The sequence below is a fragment of the Lynx canadensis genome, chromosome C1, assembly GCF_007474595.2.
Source record: "Lynx canadensis isolate LIC74 chromosome C1, mLynCan4.pri.v2, whole genome shotgun sequence".
Lineage (NCBI taxonomy): Eukaryota > Metazoa > Chordata > Mammalia > Carnivora > Felidae > Lynx > Lynx canadensis.
The window spans coordinates 79,048,810-79,072,683 of record NC_044310.1 but is presented as its reverse complement, the minus strand read 5'-3'; the positions used below and the strand labels follow the sequence as shown (position 1 = coordinate 79,072,683).

The 23,874-nt window shown below is 34.1% G+C and overlaps 1 protein-coding gene across 3 annotated transcripts in view; it reads right to left on the bottom strand.

Annotated features, from left to right (window-relative positions):
* Positions 1–23,874, bottom strand: part of FNBP1L (formin binding protein 1 like) — a 123,950-nt gene that overhangs the window by 4,830 nt on the left and 95,246 nt on the right. For 2 of the 3 annotated variants that reach the window (XM_030326224.2, XM_030326226.2), the window contains exons 7-13: positions 21,516–21,644; positions 19,333–19,479; positions 17,203–17,406; positions 6,608–6,717; positions 3,034–3,166; positions 2,562–2,656; positions 314–462 (exon numbers count right to left, since the gene is read on the bottom strand). In XM_030326224.2, coding sequence (XP_030182084.1) covers positions 314–462; positions 2,562–2,656; positions 3,034–3,166; positions 6,608–6,717; positions 17,203–17,406; positions 19,333–19,479; positions 21,516–21,644 — 967 coding nt within the window. Of the gene's footprint in view, positions 1–313; positions 463–2,561; positions 2,657–3,033; positions 3,167–6,607; positions 6,718–9,699; positions 9,715–15,594; positions 15,754–17,202; positions 17,407–19,332; positions 19,480–21,515; positions 21,645–23,874 lie in introns of all 3 variants that reach the window. The other variant, XM_030326227.1, reaches the window with a different exon arrangement.

The window sequence follows — 23,874 nt, the reverse complement described above, 5'->3', positions numbered from 1 at the left end:
GCTGCTTCAACTTTAGTGATTATATGTAGCATTAGTAAGATCTCTGGGGGAAATTAAATTCTGTATCAACCAAAGTTGACAGTCAAATAAAAATCTGTACTGGGATGCTGATAACACCGGTAATTTTCTTTCAGTGTCATGTATAAAAGAAAAACCTCTATTTGTAATACAGTTAAACAAAAATATTCATACTAATGAGCTGGAATTATAATTTTCTGACAATGTATTATTTAGCTAAGGACACCTAAGTACATGTTTCAGTGTATGCAGACTTTAAGGAACCAATGTTATCAAATACAAAAGAAAATCATACCATCAAAAGGGTAGATAGCTTTGCAGTGTCCAATAGCAGGCAAGGGATCGTCATCTTCAAATTCATCATCGAACTCATTGTGATGACCATGTTGTTGGGGTGGCCCTCGGACTTCTTGGTTTGCATCATCAGTGTAACTTCCCTCAGGACTATAAAACATAGAAGTTTATCTCATCAAGTATCACAAAGATGTAAACTTTTTATGCTATCTGAAGGTTGATCAATTCACAGAACTAAATATCAATGACACAGTTCCAAATTAAGCCTTCACTGTCTTAAATGTTGATGATATATATAAATTGCCTGCAATACAAAATGCTTCTTTGTTGAAGTTCCTGAAACTAAAAAATTAGTGTTCTAGGCATATGGCATGCATTCAACAAATAGGTCTATCACTGGGTCCAGAGATAAAATGGAGAAATGTAGGGAATACTTGCCTTTCATCATCCCGGATTTATCACCTCCTCTTTTGGCAAAAGAACCCTAAAATTCCACAGGAGACCCACCCAGACCTATGGTCAGTTCACAGACTTCCTGGGGAGTTCTGTCCTGGCTCCAGAGGGCCCGTCTCAGCACAGCACTTGTGTGGTCAGAGTGAATAGTTAACGAGTAGGCTTATAACCTGGTCAGATAGAAAAGACCCACAGAGACTTTTCCTTAGGACTGAAGAGAAGCTCCCTCCCTTCCTTTTCCACTGGACTTGGACCTGGAGAAATATGAGCCCAGTGCTTTGGAAGATCACCATATGAAGCCTTCAAATGAAGCCAATATAGTGGAAGGTAGAACTGTGAGGTGGAGAGAAACAGTCCTGCGGATATCATCTGAGCTCTTAGATCAAGTTCTCCCTAAAGCAAGCCAATAAAATCCCTTTTCATATTTATTGTCACTGAAAGCAAAAAGACTCCTAATAAAGTTAACTTCCAATTAATCATGCTAACAGGGAGGTTAGTAAAACTCAGAAAATCCAAAAGAACAGGTAAACCCATAGGCATCTTTTTCCTTAAAATATTTTTAAGTCAAAGAGAGAAAAAACGTTAATTTTGCTAAAGAATCAAATGACTGAACAAGATAATGGAAAATCTGTATGATCAGAAATTAAAAGCACTTTTAGAATGCCTAAAAGCCACGTTCTTAAATAACACAAACAAGAGAGATTAGATTACTTTAATCTAGGTTTTAACTAGTAAGAAAACCAGTATATTTGTGGGTTTCTCTTGATATACAGGTACTCTTTCAAAAAGTGATAAGAGTTTGAGAAGGAAGAACTAACATTTCTCAAGCACATACTGTTCCAAGGTATTTTATTATGAGGTGCTCTATGTACATTACTTCATTTATTACTAATAACGCTATATGGTAGGTATTTTATTTTTCTATTTCAAGTTTATGCATTTTTGAGATAGAGAATGGGAAGGGGAGAGTGGAGGAGAGAATCCCAAGCATGCTCTGTGCTGTCAGGGCAGAGCCCGATGCAAGGCTGATCTCACAAAAGGGGAGTTCATGACCTGAGCTAAAATCAAGAGTCAGACGACGCTTAACCAACTGAGCCATCCAGGCACCCCTGTATGATAGAGATTTTAACCTCTGTATTTTAGGAAACTGGGACTCAGAGATCATTAAAAATGACTTGCTCAAATTACACTGTAAGTAGTAACCAAGATTTGATACTAGATCTCTCATATTTTCTCTAAGGAGAATTCTAATTTGTTGGCTCTTAGTGGGGGCAGAGTGGGGAGAGACATATACACAGAGGGGGAAATTGTCACAAATGGTATGAAAGCATGGAAACTTAGCAAAATGCCTCTTGGAAGCTCTGACTCAAACTAACAATATTGTTTTTTCCTTCACAAAACTTTAAGCAATTTAACAGTTAAGTTTTTCTTCGGCATAAGCCATCCAACTCCATCTAAACCTTAAGGGAATCTTCCCAGGTCTGAGGAGCCTATGCCTTCAGACAGTAGCTCCACAAATTTTCTATGTTCATACCTTTGTTTTTGGATGCATGACAAACTACAACAAACCAGCAATGGGAAATTTCATATTTTATGTGTAACTACTGTAAAGAAACAGAAAATCATTTAGGTTCATAAGACTAACGCTATTAAAAGCCAAACCCATTACATCAAGGAAGAAGAAAAAGAACTGTATGAAATTTAGAATGAATTTTAGAACAAAATTTAGAACGAAATTTAGAAAAAAGTGAAAAAAGTTTGAGGGAAAAAAATACAAATAAAATGCAAAAAGTGACCTTTCTCGTCCCTGTGTTACAAGATGATTTATGTCACTGCTATGTCTTCTGTCTCCTCTCCCACCTGTTTTGCCTTCAACTTCAGAGAGCCAAGCCTTAGGAAAAAAATAAACAAAACTGGGCTTAGTAAGTATTCTTAAAAGCTCAAAAGATAGTCTACAATTAAAATGTGCTTTGAGTTTTTATAATTATGTAATTCTTAGAGAATGGAAACCTTTATTCCAGTTTGACCAACGATCAACTTCATAGCTGATAAGCATAAATGTTTAGTTTTACATAAAAGTTTTAATTAAAAAGAAAAACTTGAATGAGGGACTAATTCTAAAGATTATAGACCATAATGATTCCTTTCTTTTAGATAGTAACCCTAAAATTAAATATTTGAAGATAAAATTGTAGCAAAAATCAATCTATCATAATGAAGTTTATACAAATGAATTTGTCTTAGACAACTGCAAAGTAACAAACCTACCTCATTCTTGTGGATTTCCATTCGTAGGCGGTCAATGTTATTCATGGTCTCTGCTAATTTAGGCTGCAAACTCCCTGGATCCCCCATTTGTGGATTTTTCTCATACACATCTTTCATTTTGTTGAGTGCTTCTCTGAAAATGAGAAGGAAGTCACAGAATTAAATATTCACTTCATATGTTCCCAGATAAAAGAGTTTCATTTGATCTGGGGGGCTCTCATGTAGCCTATCTTAAGAGAGTAATAACATCTCTTTAAATATAGTCAAACATTACCTGTTTACAGATAATGTGCATAAAGATGATTGTATAGAGTGGGCAATTTATGAAGACCGTCTTAAAACATTTGGAATAAAAAAAGATTTTTCATTTCTTGCTTCTCATTTATGAGATTTTATATGTAATATATGTAAGTATATATTACATATATGTATATTGTGTGTGTATACACACACACACACACACATATGTGTCTTTGTATTTATATAGGTTTAATCAAGGACTGGAAGAATATTCCTCAATATTCTTAAACTCATCATGTCCCAAATCAAATTCATTATATTCCTCCATAGACATATATTCCTCCTTAGTTCACAGCATCTTTGGCCTCCCACTCATCCATGCTAGAAATAGGAATACATCTTTAACTTGACCCTCTCCCAGCTCATTCATCTCCTCCTCATTTCTCTAATCACACCACTGTAGGTTATGTATGCCTCAATCAGCACTCTGACTTCCTCTAATATCTGACATTACTGGCTAACAACTCTTTTCCTTCTTAATTTCCTAGAAGTTACATTTTCTTTTCCTTTCTTCTCACCTCTACTGTCTCATAATGTCCTTCAGTGGCTCTTTCTCAACTTCTGCTCATCCTTTAAATGTGTTACATAAAATGACAGAGGTTTCTTCTCATCTCATCTTATACGTCTTTTTGAAAACGATCCCTTCTACTTTCTAGTTTTGCTGAAATATAATTGACTCTACTATTTTAATATCACCTATCTTTAGAAGACTTGAGTAATTTCAGCCTTCTTTCTTTCCTAAGTTTTAGACACTCTGAACAAGTATCCTTTTCGGGGTCCATCTAGTGCCTTTTTTTTTTTTTTTAATTCTGTGCTCTTCATTGCTTTTTCTTTTTAAAATAAGCCCTTAAGTGTAGTGCTGAAGTACTGTCTAGTGTTTCTAAGTGCAAGAAGGCTGTGAGATACCTTATGGAAAAAATGTCATGTGGTTAGATAGACTTTGTTCAGGCATGAGTTACAGTGCTATCAGCCCTGAGTTCAAAGTTAATAAACCAACAGTATATATTATAATGAGTCTTCAAATAGAAACACACATAAAACAAGGTTATAACTGACCAGGTGATGAAAATGTTGTGGCCAGAGGCTAAATGGAGCCTTAAACCTGTATTTTCCATTTCAGTCTTCACGAATTCAGTGCTCACAATAACTTTATAGTACATAACTATCACATGCTGGAAAAACTGGACAGCAACATGCAGAAAAATGAACCTAGACCACTTTGTTACACCATACACAAAAAGAAACTCAAAATGGATGAAAGACCTAAATGTAAGACAGGAAGCCATCAAAATCCTTGAGGAGAAAGCAGACAAAAACCTCTTTGACCTCAGCTGCAGCAACTTCTTACCCTACACATCTCCAGAGGCAAGGGAAACAAAAGCAAAAATGAACTATTGTGACCTCATCAAAATAAAAAGCTTCTGCACAGCAAAGGAAACAATCAGCAAAACTAAAAGGCAACCGACAGAGTGGGAGAAGATATTTGCAAACGACATATCAGATAAAGGGTTAGTATCCAAAATCTATAAAGAACTTATCAAACTCAACACCCAAAAAACAAACAATCCAATGAAGAAATGGGCAAAAGATATGAATAGATGCTTCTTCAAAGACGACACTCTGATGGCCAACATATGAAAAAAGACTCAACATCACTCATCATCAGGGAAATACAAAGCAAAACCACAATGAGATACCACCTCACACCTGCCAGAATGGCTAACATGAACAATTCAGGCAACAACAGATGTTGGCGAGGATGCAGAGACAGAGGATCTCTTTTGCATTGTTGGTGGGAATGCAAGCTGGTGCAGCCACTGTGGAAACAGTAAAAACAGAATTGCCGTACGACCCAGCAATTGCACTACTAGGCATTTATCCATGGGATACAGGTGTGCTGTCTCAAAGGGACACATGCACCCCAATGTTTATAGTAGCACTATCAACAATAGTCAAAGTATGGAAAGAGTCCAAATGTCCATTGATGGATGAATGGATAAAGATGTACACACACACACACACGTACGTACACACACGTACGTACACACACACACACACACACACACACACACAATGGAGTATTACTCAGCAATCAAAAAGAATGAAATCTTGCCATTTTCAACTACATGGATGGAACTAGAGGGTGTTATGCTAAGCAAAATTAAAGACAAATATCATATGACTTCACTCGTATGACTTTAAGATACAAAACAGATGAACATAAGGGAAGGGAAGCAAAAGTAATACAAAAACAGGGAGGGGGACAAAACGTAAGAGACTCTTAAATATGGAGAATAAACAGATGGTTACTGGAGGGGTTGTGAGAGGGAGGATGGGGTAAGTGGGTAAGGGGCATTAAGGAATCTCTTTCTGAAATCACTGTTGCACTATATGCTAACTTGGATGTAAATTAAAAAAAATAAATAAAAATTAAAAAAACATAACTATCACAAATAATGAGAATTAACTATATTACAGTGTTTCATTTATGATTAAGCATCCCATTATACCTGATGTACAATTCTTAACATCCAAATTTCAATCATTTCTACACCTGAAACTAATGTGATGCGCGTCAACTATACTTCAATTAAAAAAAAAAAAAAATCTGGAACGAAACTGCCTGAGCTACAAAAAAAACAAAAACAAAACCCTCCAAAAACTTTCAATCACTCATGCTATGGTTTAAGCTCCAATTTTATCTTTACTATGAAAGCAGACAGTAAGGCACCAATTCACTGTAATAACCCTTTATTCATCATAAATATCTGTTCATTAAAACAAAACTGAACCAAAGGAAACTTTTTATAAAATTGAAAAAAAATTACAGCAATGAGTCAATGAATCTGAAGCTATAAGTAATCAAGTACTGTATGCTAACTTGCTGCAAACAAAATAATTATAGCCTTAGGTTTCTACTGAGCTCAATTTATGTATCAAAGCAAAATGAAATGTATCAAGGTGTAAGAGGCGGTTAATGTTGGTGAAAACTACTGTTGATAATGAACCATTAAAGTGTTTTGCAATATTATTGAGGACATGGACTATTATCATCCAATAAGTAAACTGCAACCTAAGAAACTAACATTTCATTTTTATTTATCACACAGCAACCATAAAATTTTGCAAAGTTTAGGAGTGTATTTTTCCCTCAAAAGATATTTTAATTAGGATATATGATTTTTATATCTTCGATACATCACATTTAAACATATCATTCAAAATATACCCAGAAAGGAATAATAATGGTAAAAAAGACTTAATAGAAGAATACTTTTGGTCTGATTCTTTTTGTAGTTCTCTGTTAAGTTCATCAATACGTTGCTGTAGTTTTTTACGTCTCTGTTCTGGTGGCAGATGACTGAAATCTTCCAGTGCTGGGCCCTGAAAAGAGAATCTAAATTATAAAAGACATCTTGAGGAAATTTTCTTTTTTAAATATACCCGCTATAAAATAAAAATACACATCAGTTTTAAGTTTAATTTAAAATTAGCCCCAAACTTTTAAGAAGAAATCTACACAGATATGTGTATGTAAATTAAAACAACTATATTGAACAAAGCTTGAATTCCAGTTTATGAAATCATGAAATAGAACAGGTAAAAATATAACCAGATAAAGAAAATTGGTAATGACCACTATCACATCATTTTCAGGTCTTGGCAGTTAAAATAAATACATATGAACCTTCTTACAGCAACAACAACAAAATGGAAACACATAACATTTCTCACCTATACAAATTATTGTTCTTTACATAACATCACCACATTCCCAAATCAAATACTGTGAATGTTCAGACTGCAAATATGAAAAGCTTATACAAATAAGTAGGCAACTTACCTCACAGAGATAATCTAACTGGTGAAATATATTTTAATATTGCATAGTCTCTGAATGATTACACTTATTAAACCACTCTTTAGAACCAAAACATACCAAAGGTAAAACTATCCATTGTGTGAACTGAAAGTAGAAATTATTCTAATAAGGAGTTTATTTTCAATTATCCTTTTGTACAACCAATAACATACCTCAGTTTTTCCCAAAAGAAAGATAAAATCCAAAGATTAAAGATGTGATCCTTCTTTAGGAAAGATGCTTGATGTTTGAAAAATTTTTAATGTTTTAATATGCAAGAAACTATCATTTAGGAAAAAGTACTAGTATTTAGTTGTAAACTTCTGATTCAAATTATGTCTTTCCCATCTTAAATGTTAATCATGTCACTCATATTAGAGGTTACACAACAGAGCCAATATTAGCAACTATTGATTCTATTTACCATAAACCCATATTTACATAAGTTTTGATACACTCCAAAAATTGATGATACCTATCACTCTTCATTTTTCTTTTTAAAATGGCGATATGAGGGGTGCCTGAGTGGCTCAGTCGGTTAAGCATCCGACTTCGGCTCAGGTCATGATCTCACGGTTTGTGACTTTGAGCCCCGCGTCGGGCTCTGTGCTGACAGCTCAGAGCCTGGAGCCTGCTTCAGATTCTGTGTCTCCCTCTCCCTCTGCCCCTCCCCTGCTCACGCTCTCTCTCTTTCAATAATAAACGTTAAAAAAAAAAATTAAAAGAAAATTAAATGGTGATTTGAAGAATATGCCAGTTCAATTTTTAAAGTATTGTTGAAATGAAACTCATCCTTGCTCTCTGGGCCATTTATGCCTATAACATACTTAGTAGCTTTATTTCACCATCTATAAGAATGTTTCCCTGACTTTTAAAAAAAGAGAAAACTCACTCTTAGGATGGAACCATGATCAAAGGTTAACATTTCATTAATAACAGAATCTCCAGAATTTTCCCCAAGTGGCCTATACATTATGGATATTCAACAAGCTCACCTTAAAAAATAGGGCATCTTGTCTAAGTGGCTTTGGTTTTTTAATCTACCAAGTAGCAGAAATGATAAAATGTCAATCAACCAAATCTGACCTAAATAAATGAATGGCAGAATTTCCTAAGGTGCCTTTAAATTTAGGGGTCAATTATTAATGTAAGTTGTCGGTTTTAATCTAACTTCAGATGTAGGTTTTGAAAAGTATTATATATGTGCCAAAGATAAAACTTTTAATCTATATATTTTTAAATATTTCTTAAAATTTTGAAAAACTATCTAGTGAAGTAAAGAAATATATTTCAATGTGGGTATTTTTTGGTATTATTACAATAAACTCACAATTACCTGTAAGTAAACCTGCCTGCTTCCCACTTACCCCTAATCAAACCTTGTTCTCAAATTTAGTAACAGTAGGTATGAAAGCATTTCTAATATCCCATTTTGACATAACCTATTCTTTTATAGAATTTGAGAGCTAAACACTCTATTTCCAATGGATATAAAGACCTGTGAGGTATTTATTGACAACTTCTACTACAAGGGAATACATTTTAAAAAGGCTAAACTGAAAGTCTGAAAGAAACTGGTCTGAAAGAGAGTGGTCTACTTTCTAAAAATAAGAAACTATGCAACCCCCAATGATTTGGGGGTTAGGTCTTCACAATGTAGTTCCATTAATGTGATTGAAATGTATAAAGGACCATCTCACTCACACACTCACACACACACACACACACACACACACACACACACACACACTCACCCACAACTGCGCAAGCACATACTATATTTAGATTATGTGTGCTTTTATTCCCATTCAGTACTACAGAAGAAAGTACTGACTCTCTAATGAAATTAGTAGGAAATTTTCTTTCTTACTATTTTGAAAATCTAATGATTCTTGTGATAAACTACAAATAACATGTATACAATCTTTTTAAAAGACATTAAAAATCATTTTTAATTTTCCTGTGTAAAAATATGAACTTTTGTTCTACCATGTAACTTAATGATTAACTATAATTTTATGCTCTGTAACATGACAAGGATTCCACTCAGTAACATGTAGGAACTTAATAGGTTGATTAAAGTTAACCATATTATTTTAGAATTTTATGACATCAAGAAATACTGGCATATGTTGGACTATGGATCAAATTATAACACATACAAGGTGAAAATGTAAGGTTGTACCTCACTACTTAGTCTGAATAAAAAAAAAAACAACAAAAAACAAAAAACACAATGTTTTGAGTGGCACCTGGGTGTGAAGTGTCTGACTCTTGATTTCAGCTCAGGTCATGATCTTGTGGTTTGGGAGTTTGAGCCCCACACAAGGCTCTGTGCTGACAGCATGGAGCCTGCTTGGAATCCTCTGTCTCCCTATCTGCCCCTCCCCAGCTCATGCTCGCTCGCTCGCTCGCTCTCTCTCTCTCAGAATAAACTTAAAAAAAAAAAAGTTTTGAGATTATTTAATGTTGGCACAGTATATAGATCAGCACATAAGGCTTACCATCTTCACCGACCACTGAATAGTTCAATGGAAAACAGAAAGAAATGGTAAATTATTCACATGAAATCAATACAGAAGATGCAATAACTTATACTTTTTTTTTACAATATTAAAATAAATCATGAACATTTCACAATCCAAACAATTATGCCAGAAAAACAATTTTAAGCACATTTTGGGAAAAGTAAATTACTTGCAAAAAAAAAAAAATACACTGATGATAATGGGCAGATATTTTCTAAATGCAACAAAAACTTAAAAGTAAATAGAAATTCTCCGTAAGTGGATTTTACTTATAGTTCTTCATTCTCAAAATACTAATATTTGAAGGGCTAAATATAAAGATCCAATATTAGCCATTTGAAAAACTCTTCTATGAAGTATTAAAAAATGAAAAACTCTTCCCAATGCATTAAACAAACTGGCATCACAGGAACTGCTATAGTTCAAAACACTTTTTTGAATTTAAATATGTCAAGGGTAACATTTCTACCTTAGTTATAAGGTTTTTTAAAAAAAATGTACAGACACATCAGAAACACATTATCAAAACAATGAGTCACCCAGATTCAAGTTTCCCATACATATTTCTTAACAGACACAAATACATGCGTTGAATGTTGCTTTGAAAACGGAGTGTCTACTTTTCAGTTTTTCTGAAATCCATATGCAACACTAAAAATATAACGTCAATTTTTAGAAAGAAAACTAGATAAAATTTTTCTTTCTGAAAATATAAAAGGATATAGCCAGAGTGCTCTCATACAGTACATATACTACTCGTGTGGTATGTACCACACATATATACACTAATGGTGTGTGTGTGTCTGTGTGTGTCCGTCCCACATGAGGTGGGTTAGCAGGGCTCTGCAACTGGCAATGCATCTACCAAACATACCAAGTAAACACACGTGTGCACACATGTGTCCATGCACACACGCACACACACACACACACACACACTCTTTGTGACCCGTAATATGCAATTTGGCTTTACAAAGCTAATCTTCAATTAATCTTCATTCATTCATGGCTTGCAACCTCTAAAATTTTTATTTTTCTTTGTTTTCTAAATCACGATGTTTAAAGAAGGGGGATGTCAGGTAGAAGAATTTCACATAAAAAATATGAACTTTAATAAATAACTGACAAAAATATCTACCCCTTATCTCCAATGAATTGGCTATATATATTAATGGTTATGATGATAAGAAAGATGACATTTGCTATCCATTAGCTTTCCAATTAAGCTTAACATTCTTTAGACTGTCAGTAGTTTCAGGGAACAAAAAGCACAACTTATTTTAGGATCACAAAATTCCTGGTAAAAAGGTTAACAAGTTTAAGTTTTAAAAAGATATTCATGGTCTTCTTTAATGTTATTAAGACAAAATTATATAGAGCACAAGAAACAAAATATGTAGAGTATTTGAATTTATCTTTTATAATTTTCCCCAGCTAAATTTCTAAGTGAAATAAAAATTATTTTTCCAGGTTATGTATTAATATGCTTCAGAGAAAACATTAAGATAATTATAACTGAAATATCGAATGGTTCAGGTTTTAGTTAGTCTAGTTTTATATCAATTATAAAATTAATTTATGGTACACTAACCTTAGATTTAAGGATACAAAAAACTCAAGTTCTTTGTAAAATATTAGAAAAATATTCAAGTTTTCTTTTAAGTAAGTCATGTTCAATACATAAATATCTTCCTCTCATATACAATTATCATGTACCTATAACTAGAAAATTTCACATACCCCCCATACCTTAATAAATACACAAGGGAACTAAAAAGGAAATTAGGCAATTAAAATGATTAGATTTTAAATATAATATAAATATAAATTATTAAAATTATTAGATTTCTTTTAAAGATAGGAAAATACTGATAACTGTATTCTGAATAAATAAAAAGCTTACAAATATGACTATGAAGTCTTTCAGACCATGAATAATTTAGACAGATAATATGGACTTGTTATTGCTAGATAAATCTACTTCCAAAAAAAAGGATTACCCAACAATCTCAAATGAAACAGTTATATAGTAAAAAATATTTGTTTGTATATTAAATAGTTAAGTTGAGGTGTGCACCAATTATCCATTAATGGTTAGCTCCTGATTTCACATAAGGAAAATTATACACCATCATCCCTCAGAAAAGGTCTAATGGTATCAACCATCAAATTCAAAAACACTGGTCCAATATAACATTTCTCAGATCCTTAAAAATATTAGGAACTTTATATAGAAAAAAAAATAATAATTTTTTAGAAAGCTAAAAGCAGATATTCAGGAAAAACAATAGGTCGCCTGGGTGGCTCAGTTGGTTAAAGCATCCGACTCTCGATTCCAGTTCAGGTTATGATCTCACAGTTCGTGAGTTTGAGCCCCATGTCAGGCTCACCCCGGACAGTGCAGAACCTGCTTGGGATTCTTTCTCTCTCTCTCTCTCTCTCTCTCTCTCTCTCTCTCTCTCTCTCTCTCTCTCTCTCTCTCTCTCTCTCTCTTTCTGCCCTTCCCCCGCTAATGCTCTCTCAAAAATAAATATTTTAAAAATATAATATTAACAAAAAACAACGTAGCAAACATAGTTCAAAACAAGAGTTTCTGATTTGAATGGTACAACTCATCAGCTTTAAAAATCCTTAAGACTTGGGGCACCTGGGTGGCTTAGCTGGTTGAGCGTCTGACCTTGACTTGGGTCATGATCTCACGGTTTATGAGTTCGAGCCCCAAATCAGGCTTGCTGCTGTCAGACTACCAGCGCACAGCCCGCTTCTAATTCTCTTTTCTCCCCTCCCTAACCCTCCCCAACTTGCCCCTCTCAAAAATAAACATTAAAAATAAGAGAATTCTATCTCTCTCAGTTTTGCTTTATTCTACACCAATTTGTATGCACAGGTCCTTTTACAAAAACAAAAAACAAAAAACAAAAATTTCCCCCCAAAATACCTTAAGACTTATTTTGTAAGTGAATGGACTGGCATGTAAATCCATGTTTAAAAAAAAAAAAAACAAAAACCTGGCTTCTTAAAGCTTCTCTTCTTTTTTGGGGAGCCTAGGTGGGTCAGTAGGTTAAGCATCTGACTTCTGCTCAGGTCATGATCTCATGGTTCTTGAGTTTGAGCCCCGCAGTGGGCTCTCTACTGTCAGTGCAGAGCCTGCCTGGGATTCTCTTTCTACGTCTCTCTGCCCCTCCCCTGCTCACTCTCTGTCTCTCAAAAATAAAAACATTTAGGGGCACCTGGGTGGCTCAGTCGGTTAAGCGTCTGACTTTGGCTCAGGTCATGGTCTCACGGTTTGTTGAGTTCCAGCCCCACGTGAGGCTCTGTACTGACAGCTCAAAGTCTGGAGTCTGCTTCGGATTCTGTCTCCCTCTCTCTCTGCCCCTGCCCCACTCACAGTCTGTCTGTCTCTCTCTTTCTCTCTCTCTCAAAAATAAAACAAAAACAGTAAAAAAATTTTTTTAATGAAAATAAAAATAAAAAATAAATTATTTTTTAAGAAGTTCTTCTTTTTGGATTTTCCTATATTGAGAAAATTCTTAACTGGAAGAAAAATATCTCCATAGGTTAATTTTGAAATAGAATCTGATAAACTACTAAATACCAATCAAAATGAAAAATGTCGGGGCCCCTGGATGGCTCAGTCAGTTAAGCGTCCGACTTTGCTCAGGTCATGATCTTGTGGTTCATGAGTTCAAGCCCCATGTCAGGCTCTGTGCTGATAGCTCAGAGCCTGGAGCCTGCTTCAGATTCTGTCTCCCTATCCCTTTGCCCCTCTCCTGCTCATGCTGTCTTTCTCTGTCTCAAAAATAAACACTAAAAAAAAAAAAAAAAAAAAAAAAAAAGTCAATGCCAAGATTGTAATAAACTTTCCTTTCTGCTCTATCCTCCAATATCCTAGTCAATTTATCTGTCATATTTTCTACCTTACATATTGCTTTTTCTCCTTTGGTACGGTAAGTAATAACAAAAGTAGGAGGATTTTGACCTTCTGAAACTGGCTCCCCCAAAACAATGTTCTAATATTTAAAACTAAAGCAGTAAGTGGAAATAAGACAAATAATAACTAAGCAGATACTTTTAAGTTCTACAATTTTATAAAATGTAGATTTTATAATTCCACCTATAACTTATTCAATAAAAATGAAGAGGTCACATATTTAAACTTCTCTCTCCAAGGCTCACAGTTCTAACTGCCTAAATTTCACACAACTATTTGACATCTCTATAACTATACTGTATAGATTACTGTTAACTGGATCTGGTAGACTCAATGTGTAAGATACAGAAACAATTACAAAAATATAGCTGCTAAACAGTCATTTTTCATAACAGCAGAATATTTAATAAAATCTAAATCATCATAGAGAAGAAAGATGGGAATTCTGCCCTCCTAAGTCAGGCAAAAGAAAATCCCTAATGATTTCTTAAGTGTTTCCAACAAGTGTTAAGGGCTTTTAAAAATGAATACAGGTTACCTGTACTGTATAACACAGACTCATTCCTACTGGCTTTTCAGAATATCATTAATTGCCTATATCATCATTCAACACAGAAGTAAGATAGATGTAAAAATGTTCATGACAGTATAGGAAAAAAGGAAGTCCAAAAAGGGACATCATATACTAGAACATGTCTACTGCATTACTGACATCACTTCAGGTTGTCATAGTGTTTTAATGAAAATGCAAATAATGTCATCTTGCCCTAAATGAATATATCTTGTTCTACATGTGGCCAAAAGAGAAACTCAACTGAAGCAATTTGTAGAAAAGGCTACAGAAGGTAATTAAAACAGACTAGACAGAGAAGAAAAGAATCGAAAAAGAACGCAAGCAGGAAGGCAGAGAGGAAGGAAGAGGGAAGGTGGGGGAAGAATGGCAAGAACAAGAGTAAGCCCAACTATAGTGTATCACTGTTAATGATTAGATTTTTTAATGGCACTGATAGATTGAGTTCTCATCTGTGGGCTATCACACCTATGTTTTTCATATGTCCAAACAAATGTTCAAATTTCATAAATATATCTAAACTATGAGCTATGAATATTACAAGCACATCCTTAAAATCAAATATAAACAAGAGAAATTAGTTTCACTAACATAATGGAATAACACTACTATTTATCAGTAGTATAATAGGTGTTGCTAAAAAATAGCTTGATATTTGATTTTTACAATTCTAAAATTTTTCATTGACAGAATAACTTTAGTTTTAAGTAAATACCAAAGACTGGGCAATTAAAAAAAATATTTTGGTAAAAAAATACTTTTTTTTTAAGCTCAAGAACACAAATACCATGTGAACATTACTCAGTAATATCTAGTATTTTATAGGCAAATAATTTACAAAATATCTTCTAATGTATTATCTTAATATGATCTAGAATCTTGATATTTAACATGCCTATCTTTAATTTCTTATTTAACTACTGGAAACTGTGTTTTATACTTCTAAAAGTAGGGAAATTAAAAATTGAATTTGATTTTTTTATAGACAACAAAATACTTTATAAATTGGCAGAAGTCATCATTAGTGACAAAGTATTGCATGAGTTAACTGCAGTGACAAATTACTGAAAGTCTTAAAAATGTAAATACATTACAAGACAATGGTGGACATATGATTTCACATAAACAAAAAAATAGCTAATATGATTGTACCCAGCACCCTCTTTATAATACCATTCTTTTATGGTTGCGCATTTCAAATGTTATAAAGAGGAGTTATTTTTAACTTGAGGGCAGCTATACTTAATTCTGTGGTCTTTTTAAACTACATATTTACAGGAGAGAGCCTTATAATGAGGGTGGAGAGTATTAAAAGCCACACTACACACACAATAGGCCATCATGCATTTTAACCCATTATTAAACTTACCCCTCTTTTGAGACTTCTGAAAGAAGGAATTCTGGGCTTCCCTGTTTTTATTTCATTCATACAATAATGCACGGGCTCAATGGAGAATGTGAGAAACTGGGACCCATTAGGAGTACTGGATGTGAATAAACTAGTAGGGGTTAAGGGTGGGGACTGTGGCTAATATGGAAATAAAGAAAGGAATCAATAAGCCAAATGTGCATAGTTTTCTCCTAAATGAAAATTCTATTTTTGGCAACATACTTTTCACAAAATAAATCTCAAAGTTTTCTATAAAAATGTTATAAGAATATTAACATAGTTTTGCCAAAACGGTCATTTTAAGAAGTCAAATTTACTTTAAGAAATGTACCATTTCATTTGATCACTTTTTACAAAATGACATTAAAAATATAGAGTACACAAATTATAATGTCAGAGAAAGCAATATGACCTACATAAAAAAAATTCTCTTCTAATTTCTGGAACATTAGCACTACCTAACTGGTTATACTTAACCTGCACTTGTCAGAGATAAAGGCAACAGCTACAGGTAAAGTTATCTAAATAGATAATATATATTAAAACTGCAACTAATTATTATCACAAATAGGCAAAAAGTTTTCATTACATTTGTGGTTTTTCTCTCAGACTGTTTCTATTTCATCTTCATTGCACCTCATTTAAAAAAAAAACAAAACTTCAGCAGTCCTGGTTTTTCTAAGCTTTCCTGTCTACTCTGATTTGACTTAAAAAAAAAGTCTCACCTCTCAACTTCTCACCTGGAAAATATTAAAAGCATGAATAATGCTTGAGTTAATTATTAATTGAGTTAATAATGCTTGAGTCTCTTCTGAAGAGATTAATAGGTATATTATGAGTTAAATTTATCTGCATTCTTATGTCTAGATCAGAAAAATGAATTAAAGTCACCTATACTTTAATAAATAGAGCATATCAGATTAAAAGTACATATCTATTCCCATACTAGATAGACACTATTATAAGCACTAAATTGGTAGGATTAAGCACTCATCTATTCCATTTGCTCATGCTGTTGAACTAGATTTATCTAACATATACAGCACATCAAAAAATGGGTTCCAACAAGAAGTTAAGAGAGATTCTCTTAGTAAACTGGAGATTTTTAAACTTCAAATAACCACAAACATTGGGCCCCTCCCATTAAACATTCACATGGATGATAAAAATAACTTCATTAGTACGATCTATAAGACCTAATGTGACATTTATTATTGCTATAGTCAATCATTCATTCTAATAGAGAACTGCAATTTTGGTGGTCTTATAGTTAGATCACAACGTTTCCTTAGAAATTCTGATTGAAACTGCATACAAGTGAAATTTCAAAAGCATATAATTCAAGGGGTATTAACAACTATTTAACATTTTTACTCATTAAGTGGTGGTCAAATGTTAACTCCAGAAATAATTTTTACTATTAAGATACAAAACTATGTTTCTAATAAGTGAAAAGTTAACTGAATCATTCAGATAAAAATACTTATTCTCTATTAATAGTAAGCCATTATCCACTCAACACCTACATTGATTTAAATGACACACTAAAATAAAACTATTAGCATAGAGGAATTTCATGACTTTTACCTTTGGCTTCTTTCCAAAGAGCCACAACTTGCCCTTGGCCTTTCCTACTGTGGTTTTGGCATCCATCTTCCCACTTTCCTGTTTGGATGCACTGATAGTCCCATCAGAAATGGTTCTATAAATATGTTGACTGTAATCTTCAAATGGAAAATCTCCTGGAGGTTCAAATCCAGACTTAAAGGAGTCCACTACCATTTGAGAGTCCTACACATAAGAAACATGTTTTTAAAATCATTTCATTTATTTTTAATACTGTTAGCTGTTAAAAATTTACTCAAGGAAACAACCAACAAAAATTTAAAGGAAATAATTCTACAGATAATAATTAAAGGTTAAAGTGAATAATTTCTTCTGGTGGATTAGTAATAAGCCTTAAATATTTTAATCCCAATAAAATACGAATTTATAATCAAATTAACATTTTATTAGTTCGTAATATTCATGAAGTGTTTTCATTCCACAACTTCAACCCACTGAAATTCATCTGAGGACAAGTTAGTTGATAAGAAAGATCTAACTGACAAAAGGAATATAGGAAGAGGTTAGTCTCAAGTAGAAATTCTAAGAAGTTTCAGAGGAAAAAGTCTTTTTGCTTTATAGGATATCTACAAAAAGTTGATCTTTGAAACAGGGGAAAAGGCATCTATGTAAAAGAGTAAGAGGTAGAAAGGCTTTCATGCATCCAACAGGGGAAAAGATAAAATATACTGAAGACAGTTGGGAAAGTTAAGTGAACAATGGAGAAAGATCTGACAAACAATATTAAATACAAAAAGCAACTTTAAAAATATAAAGTTCTATTTCCCCTAAAACTTTAAAACTCACATAACTATACTATATATTGTCTTTGGAAGTACATACCACTATCCAAATGTTCTTCTTACACCTTAAACTCATTATTTTCAAACAGAATACTTTATCTCTTATAAACTCTTCCTGTTTAAAACCCTTCTCTTTTATTCCCTATTTCTGTTCATTGTACATTTTGCCTGTCATTTAGTCAAAAGTTATCTGTTAAGTCACACCTTAGTTTTGTCATTAATGCCACCCTACCGATCACTTGCTAAAGGATGAGAAGAATGAGAGAGAAGGGACCTAACTACATTTGTAACCTTGTAACCAGCCATACTGAAATATAAATGTACTTCTGAATTTCTGATTAAAGAACCCTAAAATCCTTTTATTTTTAAAATTCAAGTCAAAATTCTATTTGTTACAGAAAAAAATCCTCATTAATCTAATACCAACTTGCTACGAAGACTAAAATATGTGGTATATATTTAGCACTCCCCCAACACTGGTTCTCTTCTCTTGCTCCTTCTTCATAACATAAATTTCTGCCAACTACCCTTTCTGGTCACTCAATCAACATTTATTGAGAAATGACCAGGTACAAGATTCTTGCTAGACCTTAATTAAGACAGGTTAGTAGATATACTTTCTCAAGGGGAGCAGGGCTATGCTGTTCCTTCTACTGCCCTTTCTTTTTGCCCATTACTCCATACACTACCCACAGTTCAAGTGCCAACTCTTCCATTAAAAAGCAATTCTTATAGTAACTTTATATCTATTTCTTTCTCTAAACTTTCACTAGAATAAGAGTACAACACAATTTGTAACCTACAGTTCACAGGTTGTGTTATACTCTTGGAGTAGAACTGAAAATTTAGTCAGGGGAAAAGGAAGGATTAAAATTTTCTTTCAAAACAACTAGAATTTTGGTGTTCAGAACAGTCTTAAAAGCCCAAAGGAGTCCACTGAGTGCCTGGGTGGCTCAGTCATTTGGGCATCTGACTTCGGCTCAGGTCATGATCTCTCATTCCATGAGTTTGAGACCCATGTCAGGCTCTGTGCTGACAGCTCAGAGCCTGGGGCCTGCTTCGGATTCTGTGTCTCCCTCTCTCTCTGCCCCTCCCCTGCTCACGCTCTCTTTCATTCTTAAAAATAAACAAACATGGGGGAAAAAAAAAAAAGCCCAAAGCAGTCCAATCTATTGCCAGACTTCTACAGAATATAAAGTATAATCAGCTACCCATCAATTACTTCACCCCTTTCCCAATTCATTTCACCAACTGAAACTGCATATGCAAACCAAATACATTTATTCAAATATAATTATATAGCACTTACTCTTCTTTCATCAACTGATTTTGCGGCGAGAATCATTCCTTCCAAACACTTTGAAATGATAGGAATAACTTTGCGTTCTGAGTCTGCAAATCCTCTGTAACACTCACTGAGTTTAATAGTCCTTCGTTCATCCATTTCTTGTAGTTGCTAATAATCAGAATTTTTTTTAAGAAAGGGAATATTAAATTTTCTTTTCATTCTGACGCAACCCCACCCCCCCAAATTAGGATTCTACACTAACAGTCACACTGTTGTTAATACCTTTTCAACAGTCTTACAGTACTTAAAACCTGAGACTTGTTACATAACACAAGGGAAAAGAAAAAAAATCAAGCCTTTCAGCACATCCTAAACCAGGTGACACTGGTTTTCAAATATTCTAAAGGGATCCCCTAACAGGCTACCAGCTCCCTACCTCATACCACCTCCACCTTTCCATTCTTCAGTCAGAGCAGTTGTCTATGCTTCCAGGAAAAGCTGCACTCGAAAACAGAATTTTGATGGTTTTTTTTCCTTTCTTTTTAAGCAATTAGCCTGTAACATGTATAAATCTGAGAGTTCTAAGTCCTTAAATTAGTTCAGATTACTTTGGTAAGATCTCACTGGATTAAGGATCCATAGTTGACTGAATACCAACAGGTACTCAGACCTACCAGTCAGTCTACTGCTCAGTAACTATCAAAGGATTGGGGATACAAGATGAAAACAGGAAGCCAAAAGGTGAAAGTGGTACATACAATGGAATCCCCACAATTCAAAAATTTACTGGCACATGCCCCTAAGAATTATGCTATGACAAGTGAAGCCAAATAACTTACAGGCATTTTTGACCCTTAATATTTGCCGACACTACTAACCTTTTTCTCCTAGGACACAGCTACACTGTTCAAGTCCCCACACTCCCACAGCCTTTATACCAGCTTTTCCTCTCTACTTCCCAAAGCTTGTGGATTTACTCTGACACCCACATTTTCACAAAGGAACTGTTCCCAGCATTACAAAATGGCAAGACTGGGGGCACCTAGGTGGCTCAGTCAGTTAAGTGTCTGACTTCGGCTCACGTCGTGATCTTGTAGTTTATACATTCTAGCCCCACATTGGGCTCTGTGCTGACGGCACAGAGCCTGGAGCCTGTTTAGGATTCTGTGTGTCTCTCTCTCCCTCTGCACCCCCCCCCATCCCCACCCTCCAGCGCCATCCCACTCATTCTCTCTTAAAAATAAACAAACACTGAAAAAAAAAAAAAATGGCAAGACTGCTCCATAGCAAGGTTCAAACAAAAGGATTAAGCACAAAACACAGTTTTGGTCTCCCCAGAACATAATGGCTTGGCTGGAGAGCCTAGAAAAGCACCACTGAGTGATGATGACTAGATGCTAGTCATGAGGCTAGATGCTCTGGATTAAATGACTGGAATATGATACCCACTCTAGGCCACCATCTCTAACTATGCTTCCTTTGTACTGCTAATTTGCCTTACAACAAAAAAGAAAATATATCTGGGCTGACAACTCTTTCCATATAAGCTCTGCTCTCCCAGATACTACTTTCAACACTTTTCAATCCCTTTACTCTAATTTCTCTTCTTTCTAGAATAAGCAGTAACATAACTTAACCCTCATATAAATTCTGGGTCTTTACCTCAGGCTGTTTGGCAACTGTTTATCATCAAGTGATGACGGATGGAATTTGTAAGCAAACTCACGGCCTGAATTACATTTATGATCTGGCAACTAGGAAGACAAGCAGGCAAAAACCAGGCTGGCAAATACATTTCATAAGATTTATTTTTGCCACCTGGGGTAATGCCAGTAACTCTGGTATAGTGTCAAAAAGCTACATCCCAATTCTAGGTAAGCAGCTTACCAAGAACAATTCCAGTGAATCCCCCCTATGTCCTAATACTCAATGATACAGTATTAAAATTTATCTAGAAAATGTCATTGTTTTACTGGACTGTTTATTACACTAATAATTATTCAGTAGGAAAATTCGTGATTTCAAAGTTAGGAAAAATTTACTTTTCAAATCTATAATCATAAAAGAAGTTCTTATCACTAGTCCTGATGACTAGTGAATCTAGAAACATCCTGGTTGATGCCTCAAATTTAAAAGTTTCACATATAAAAAGACTAGCTCTTCCAACTCTAAAACTAGATTAATTTCACATATCTAAACTTTACCTTGTAAATTTGAGGAATCACTACGTAGAAATGTTTGTGCTGTTCTCCATTAAAGTTTTGTAATTGTGCCGCATATTCATTTTTATTTTCATCAGCCATATGTGTACGCAGATTCAACTGCTGTTTGGCCTAGAGACAAATTGGTCCACATCATTACCAACACAAATAACAACAACAAAATGATACCTGATTCATTTTTCTAAAAGTTATGCTAAACCTAGACTTTTTCCAACTATTAATATTTAAAATTTAAGGAGATGCTTGCATATCTTATGGACAGAGCACTCTCCTATTGCAGCAATCCTTTTCTCTTTTTGCAACAGTCCTTCCCTTTGCAATAATCTGTTCAAATAAAGTTTCTCCTTACCAAATCCAGACTTTTTAAAATTAAACAAATGACAACATTATGGCTTGACCTGCAACAGTATGCTCTTAACCAGAAGAGGAAAAACACCATAGAAATACTTTAGACAGTTAACAAGTTATAGTAAAACATTTAAAACATGATCCACTTATATGCAACTCAGAACCACAGTGAAACACTAATGATTAAATATATGATTTTTGGATATGGTAATACTCAACAATGATTTCAGTCTCTATACAAAACCAAAGGTACTTTCAGGAATGATTATTTAGAATATAGTTCTGTTCATCTCAAGCTCTTAGAGAAATGCTTTTTGAATAGGTCACATCAGCCTCATCTACATTGGTAAGAACATTAGAATACTAACATAAAATCATTAATTCTAGATTTATTGGAGGGGAATCTAAGTAAATTTCTCAATTACTCTAATGTAGTAAGAAAAAAAAAAGAAAGAATCGAACTCCATTTTTCACAGTGCTCCAAGGAACCAATCATGTTATATGAGAGTGCTCTGGAAGTTGTAAAACACATTAATACACTTTATTGTTCTAATTCCATTTTCTACAAAATGTAGTCTCTAACCTTCTAACAGTAGGTCCACAAGTTAGTTCTTGTGAACTCAGAAACAAACTGACCTGTGGAAATACATAGTAGCCAAGATAATAGAGAAGCCCACAAAAAAAAAATTTAATCTACAGTGTACTTGAAGATTCTAACACTTAAGTACTATGGAAACTAAACACCATAGCCCGAAGTATTTCTACAGAAAAATACATTTGAAGTTCTGGGACCTTAAGTACACATTCATTTACTTCTTCCCCCTTTCTCTCTGTTCCCACAAACTATGATGGAATAGAGGAATCCAAATTATTCCCTACCCACAATGGTCAGGCGAAACGGCTCCTGTTCTAAGTCACTGGCTAGGGCAAAGGTTCCAGCAGGGCATACAGGAGTGTAAAGCTAGAAACTAGAACAACTGAAGCCCCCCTGTGGGCTTCATACTTAACTGCCTTTTTTTTAAATATTACATTAATTTTTTTTTTATTTTTAATTGTTGTAAAACACACAATATCATCTTAATTGACCATCTTAATCATTTTTAGGTGACCAGTTCAGGAGTGTTATGGTATACTCACATTGTTATGCAACTGCCTTTCTTTTCTTTAGAAAGATCAGTAATAGGCTTGCTCCTTCTTCACTTTTTTTTTTTAAACTTTTATCAGTAATTGCTCAATTGAAACTATGTTCCTTTCTCCTACCGGTCACTTACAACAGAATCCCTCTACTCTATAGTTCCTAAAGTAAATCCTCAAAGTTTTCCTAATTCTCTAATAAGTAAGGAGGTTGCAAACAAAGGAGTATAAAAAGGAAACTATAAACATTAAAATTCTTAAGTTAGGTCAAACTATTAACATATTCTATCTAGATTTCAAAATGTCTAATTAGTCTCTAAAGAGATCTCTATAGACAAAATAAAAAACATAAGTTAAATGAGAGTCCAGTTAGAGTCCCTTATCTTGCCTAGTACCTAAGCTATGTATTCCAATCAATGTTTGATAATAAGTCAAAGGAGTTTTTAAGGAGTGTCAACCAGCAAGCAAGCCTCCCATGTATACAACAGTGTTTGCAACTGTTGTGATCCACATTTTTATCAAATAATAATAACACATTATGTGCATGACATGATGCTAGGAAGGAAATGAATATATGGATGATCAAAATCAGGGTCCAAAAATCTTAACCGCAGAGTTAAGTCTAATAATTGATACAGATGTACACACGCATCTAAAATACCAACAGTACAAGTTATGAGACACATGTTCTCATATCACACCATATGTGAAAAGACATGGGGTTAACCATAAACCCAATGGGAGTACATCCAAACAATGTGGTTGCTCAAAAAAAAAAAAAAAAAAAATCAATATACACTTAGGCCGTAATTAACATAAATTTGGTGTTCAAAATGAGTGAGGTAATCAAACTCTGGAC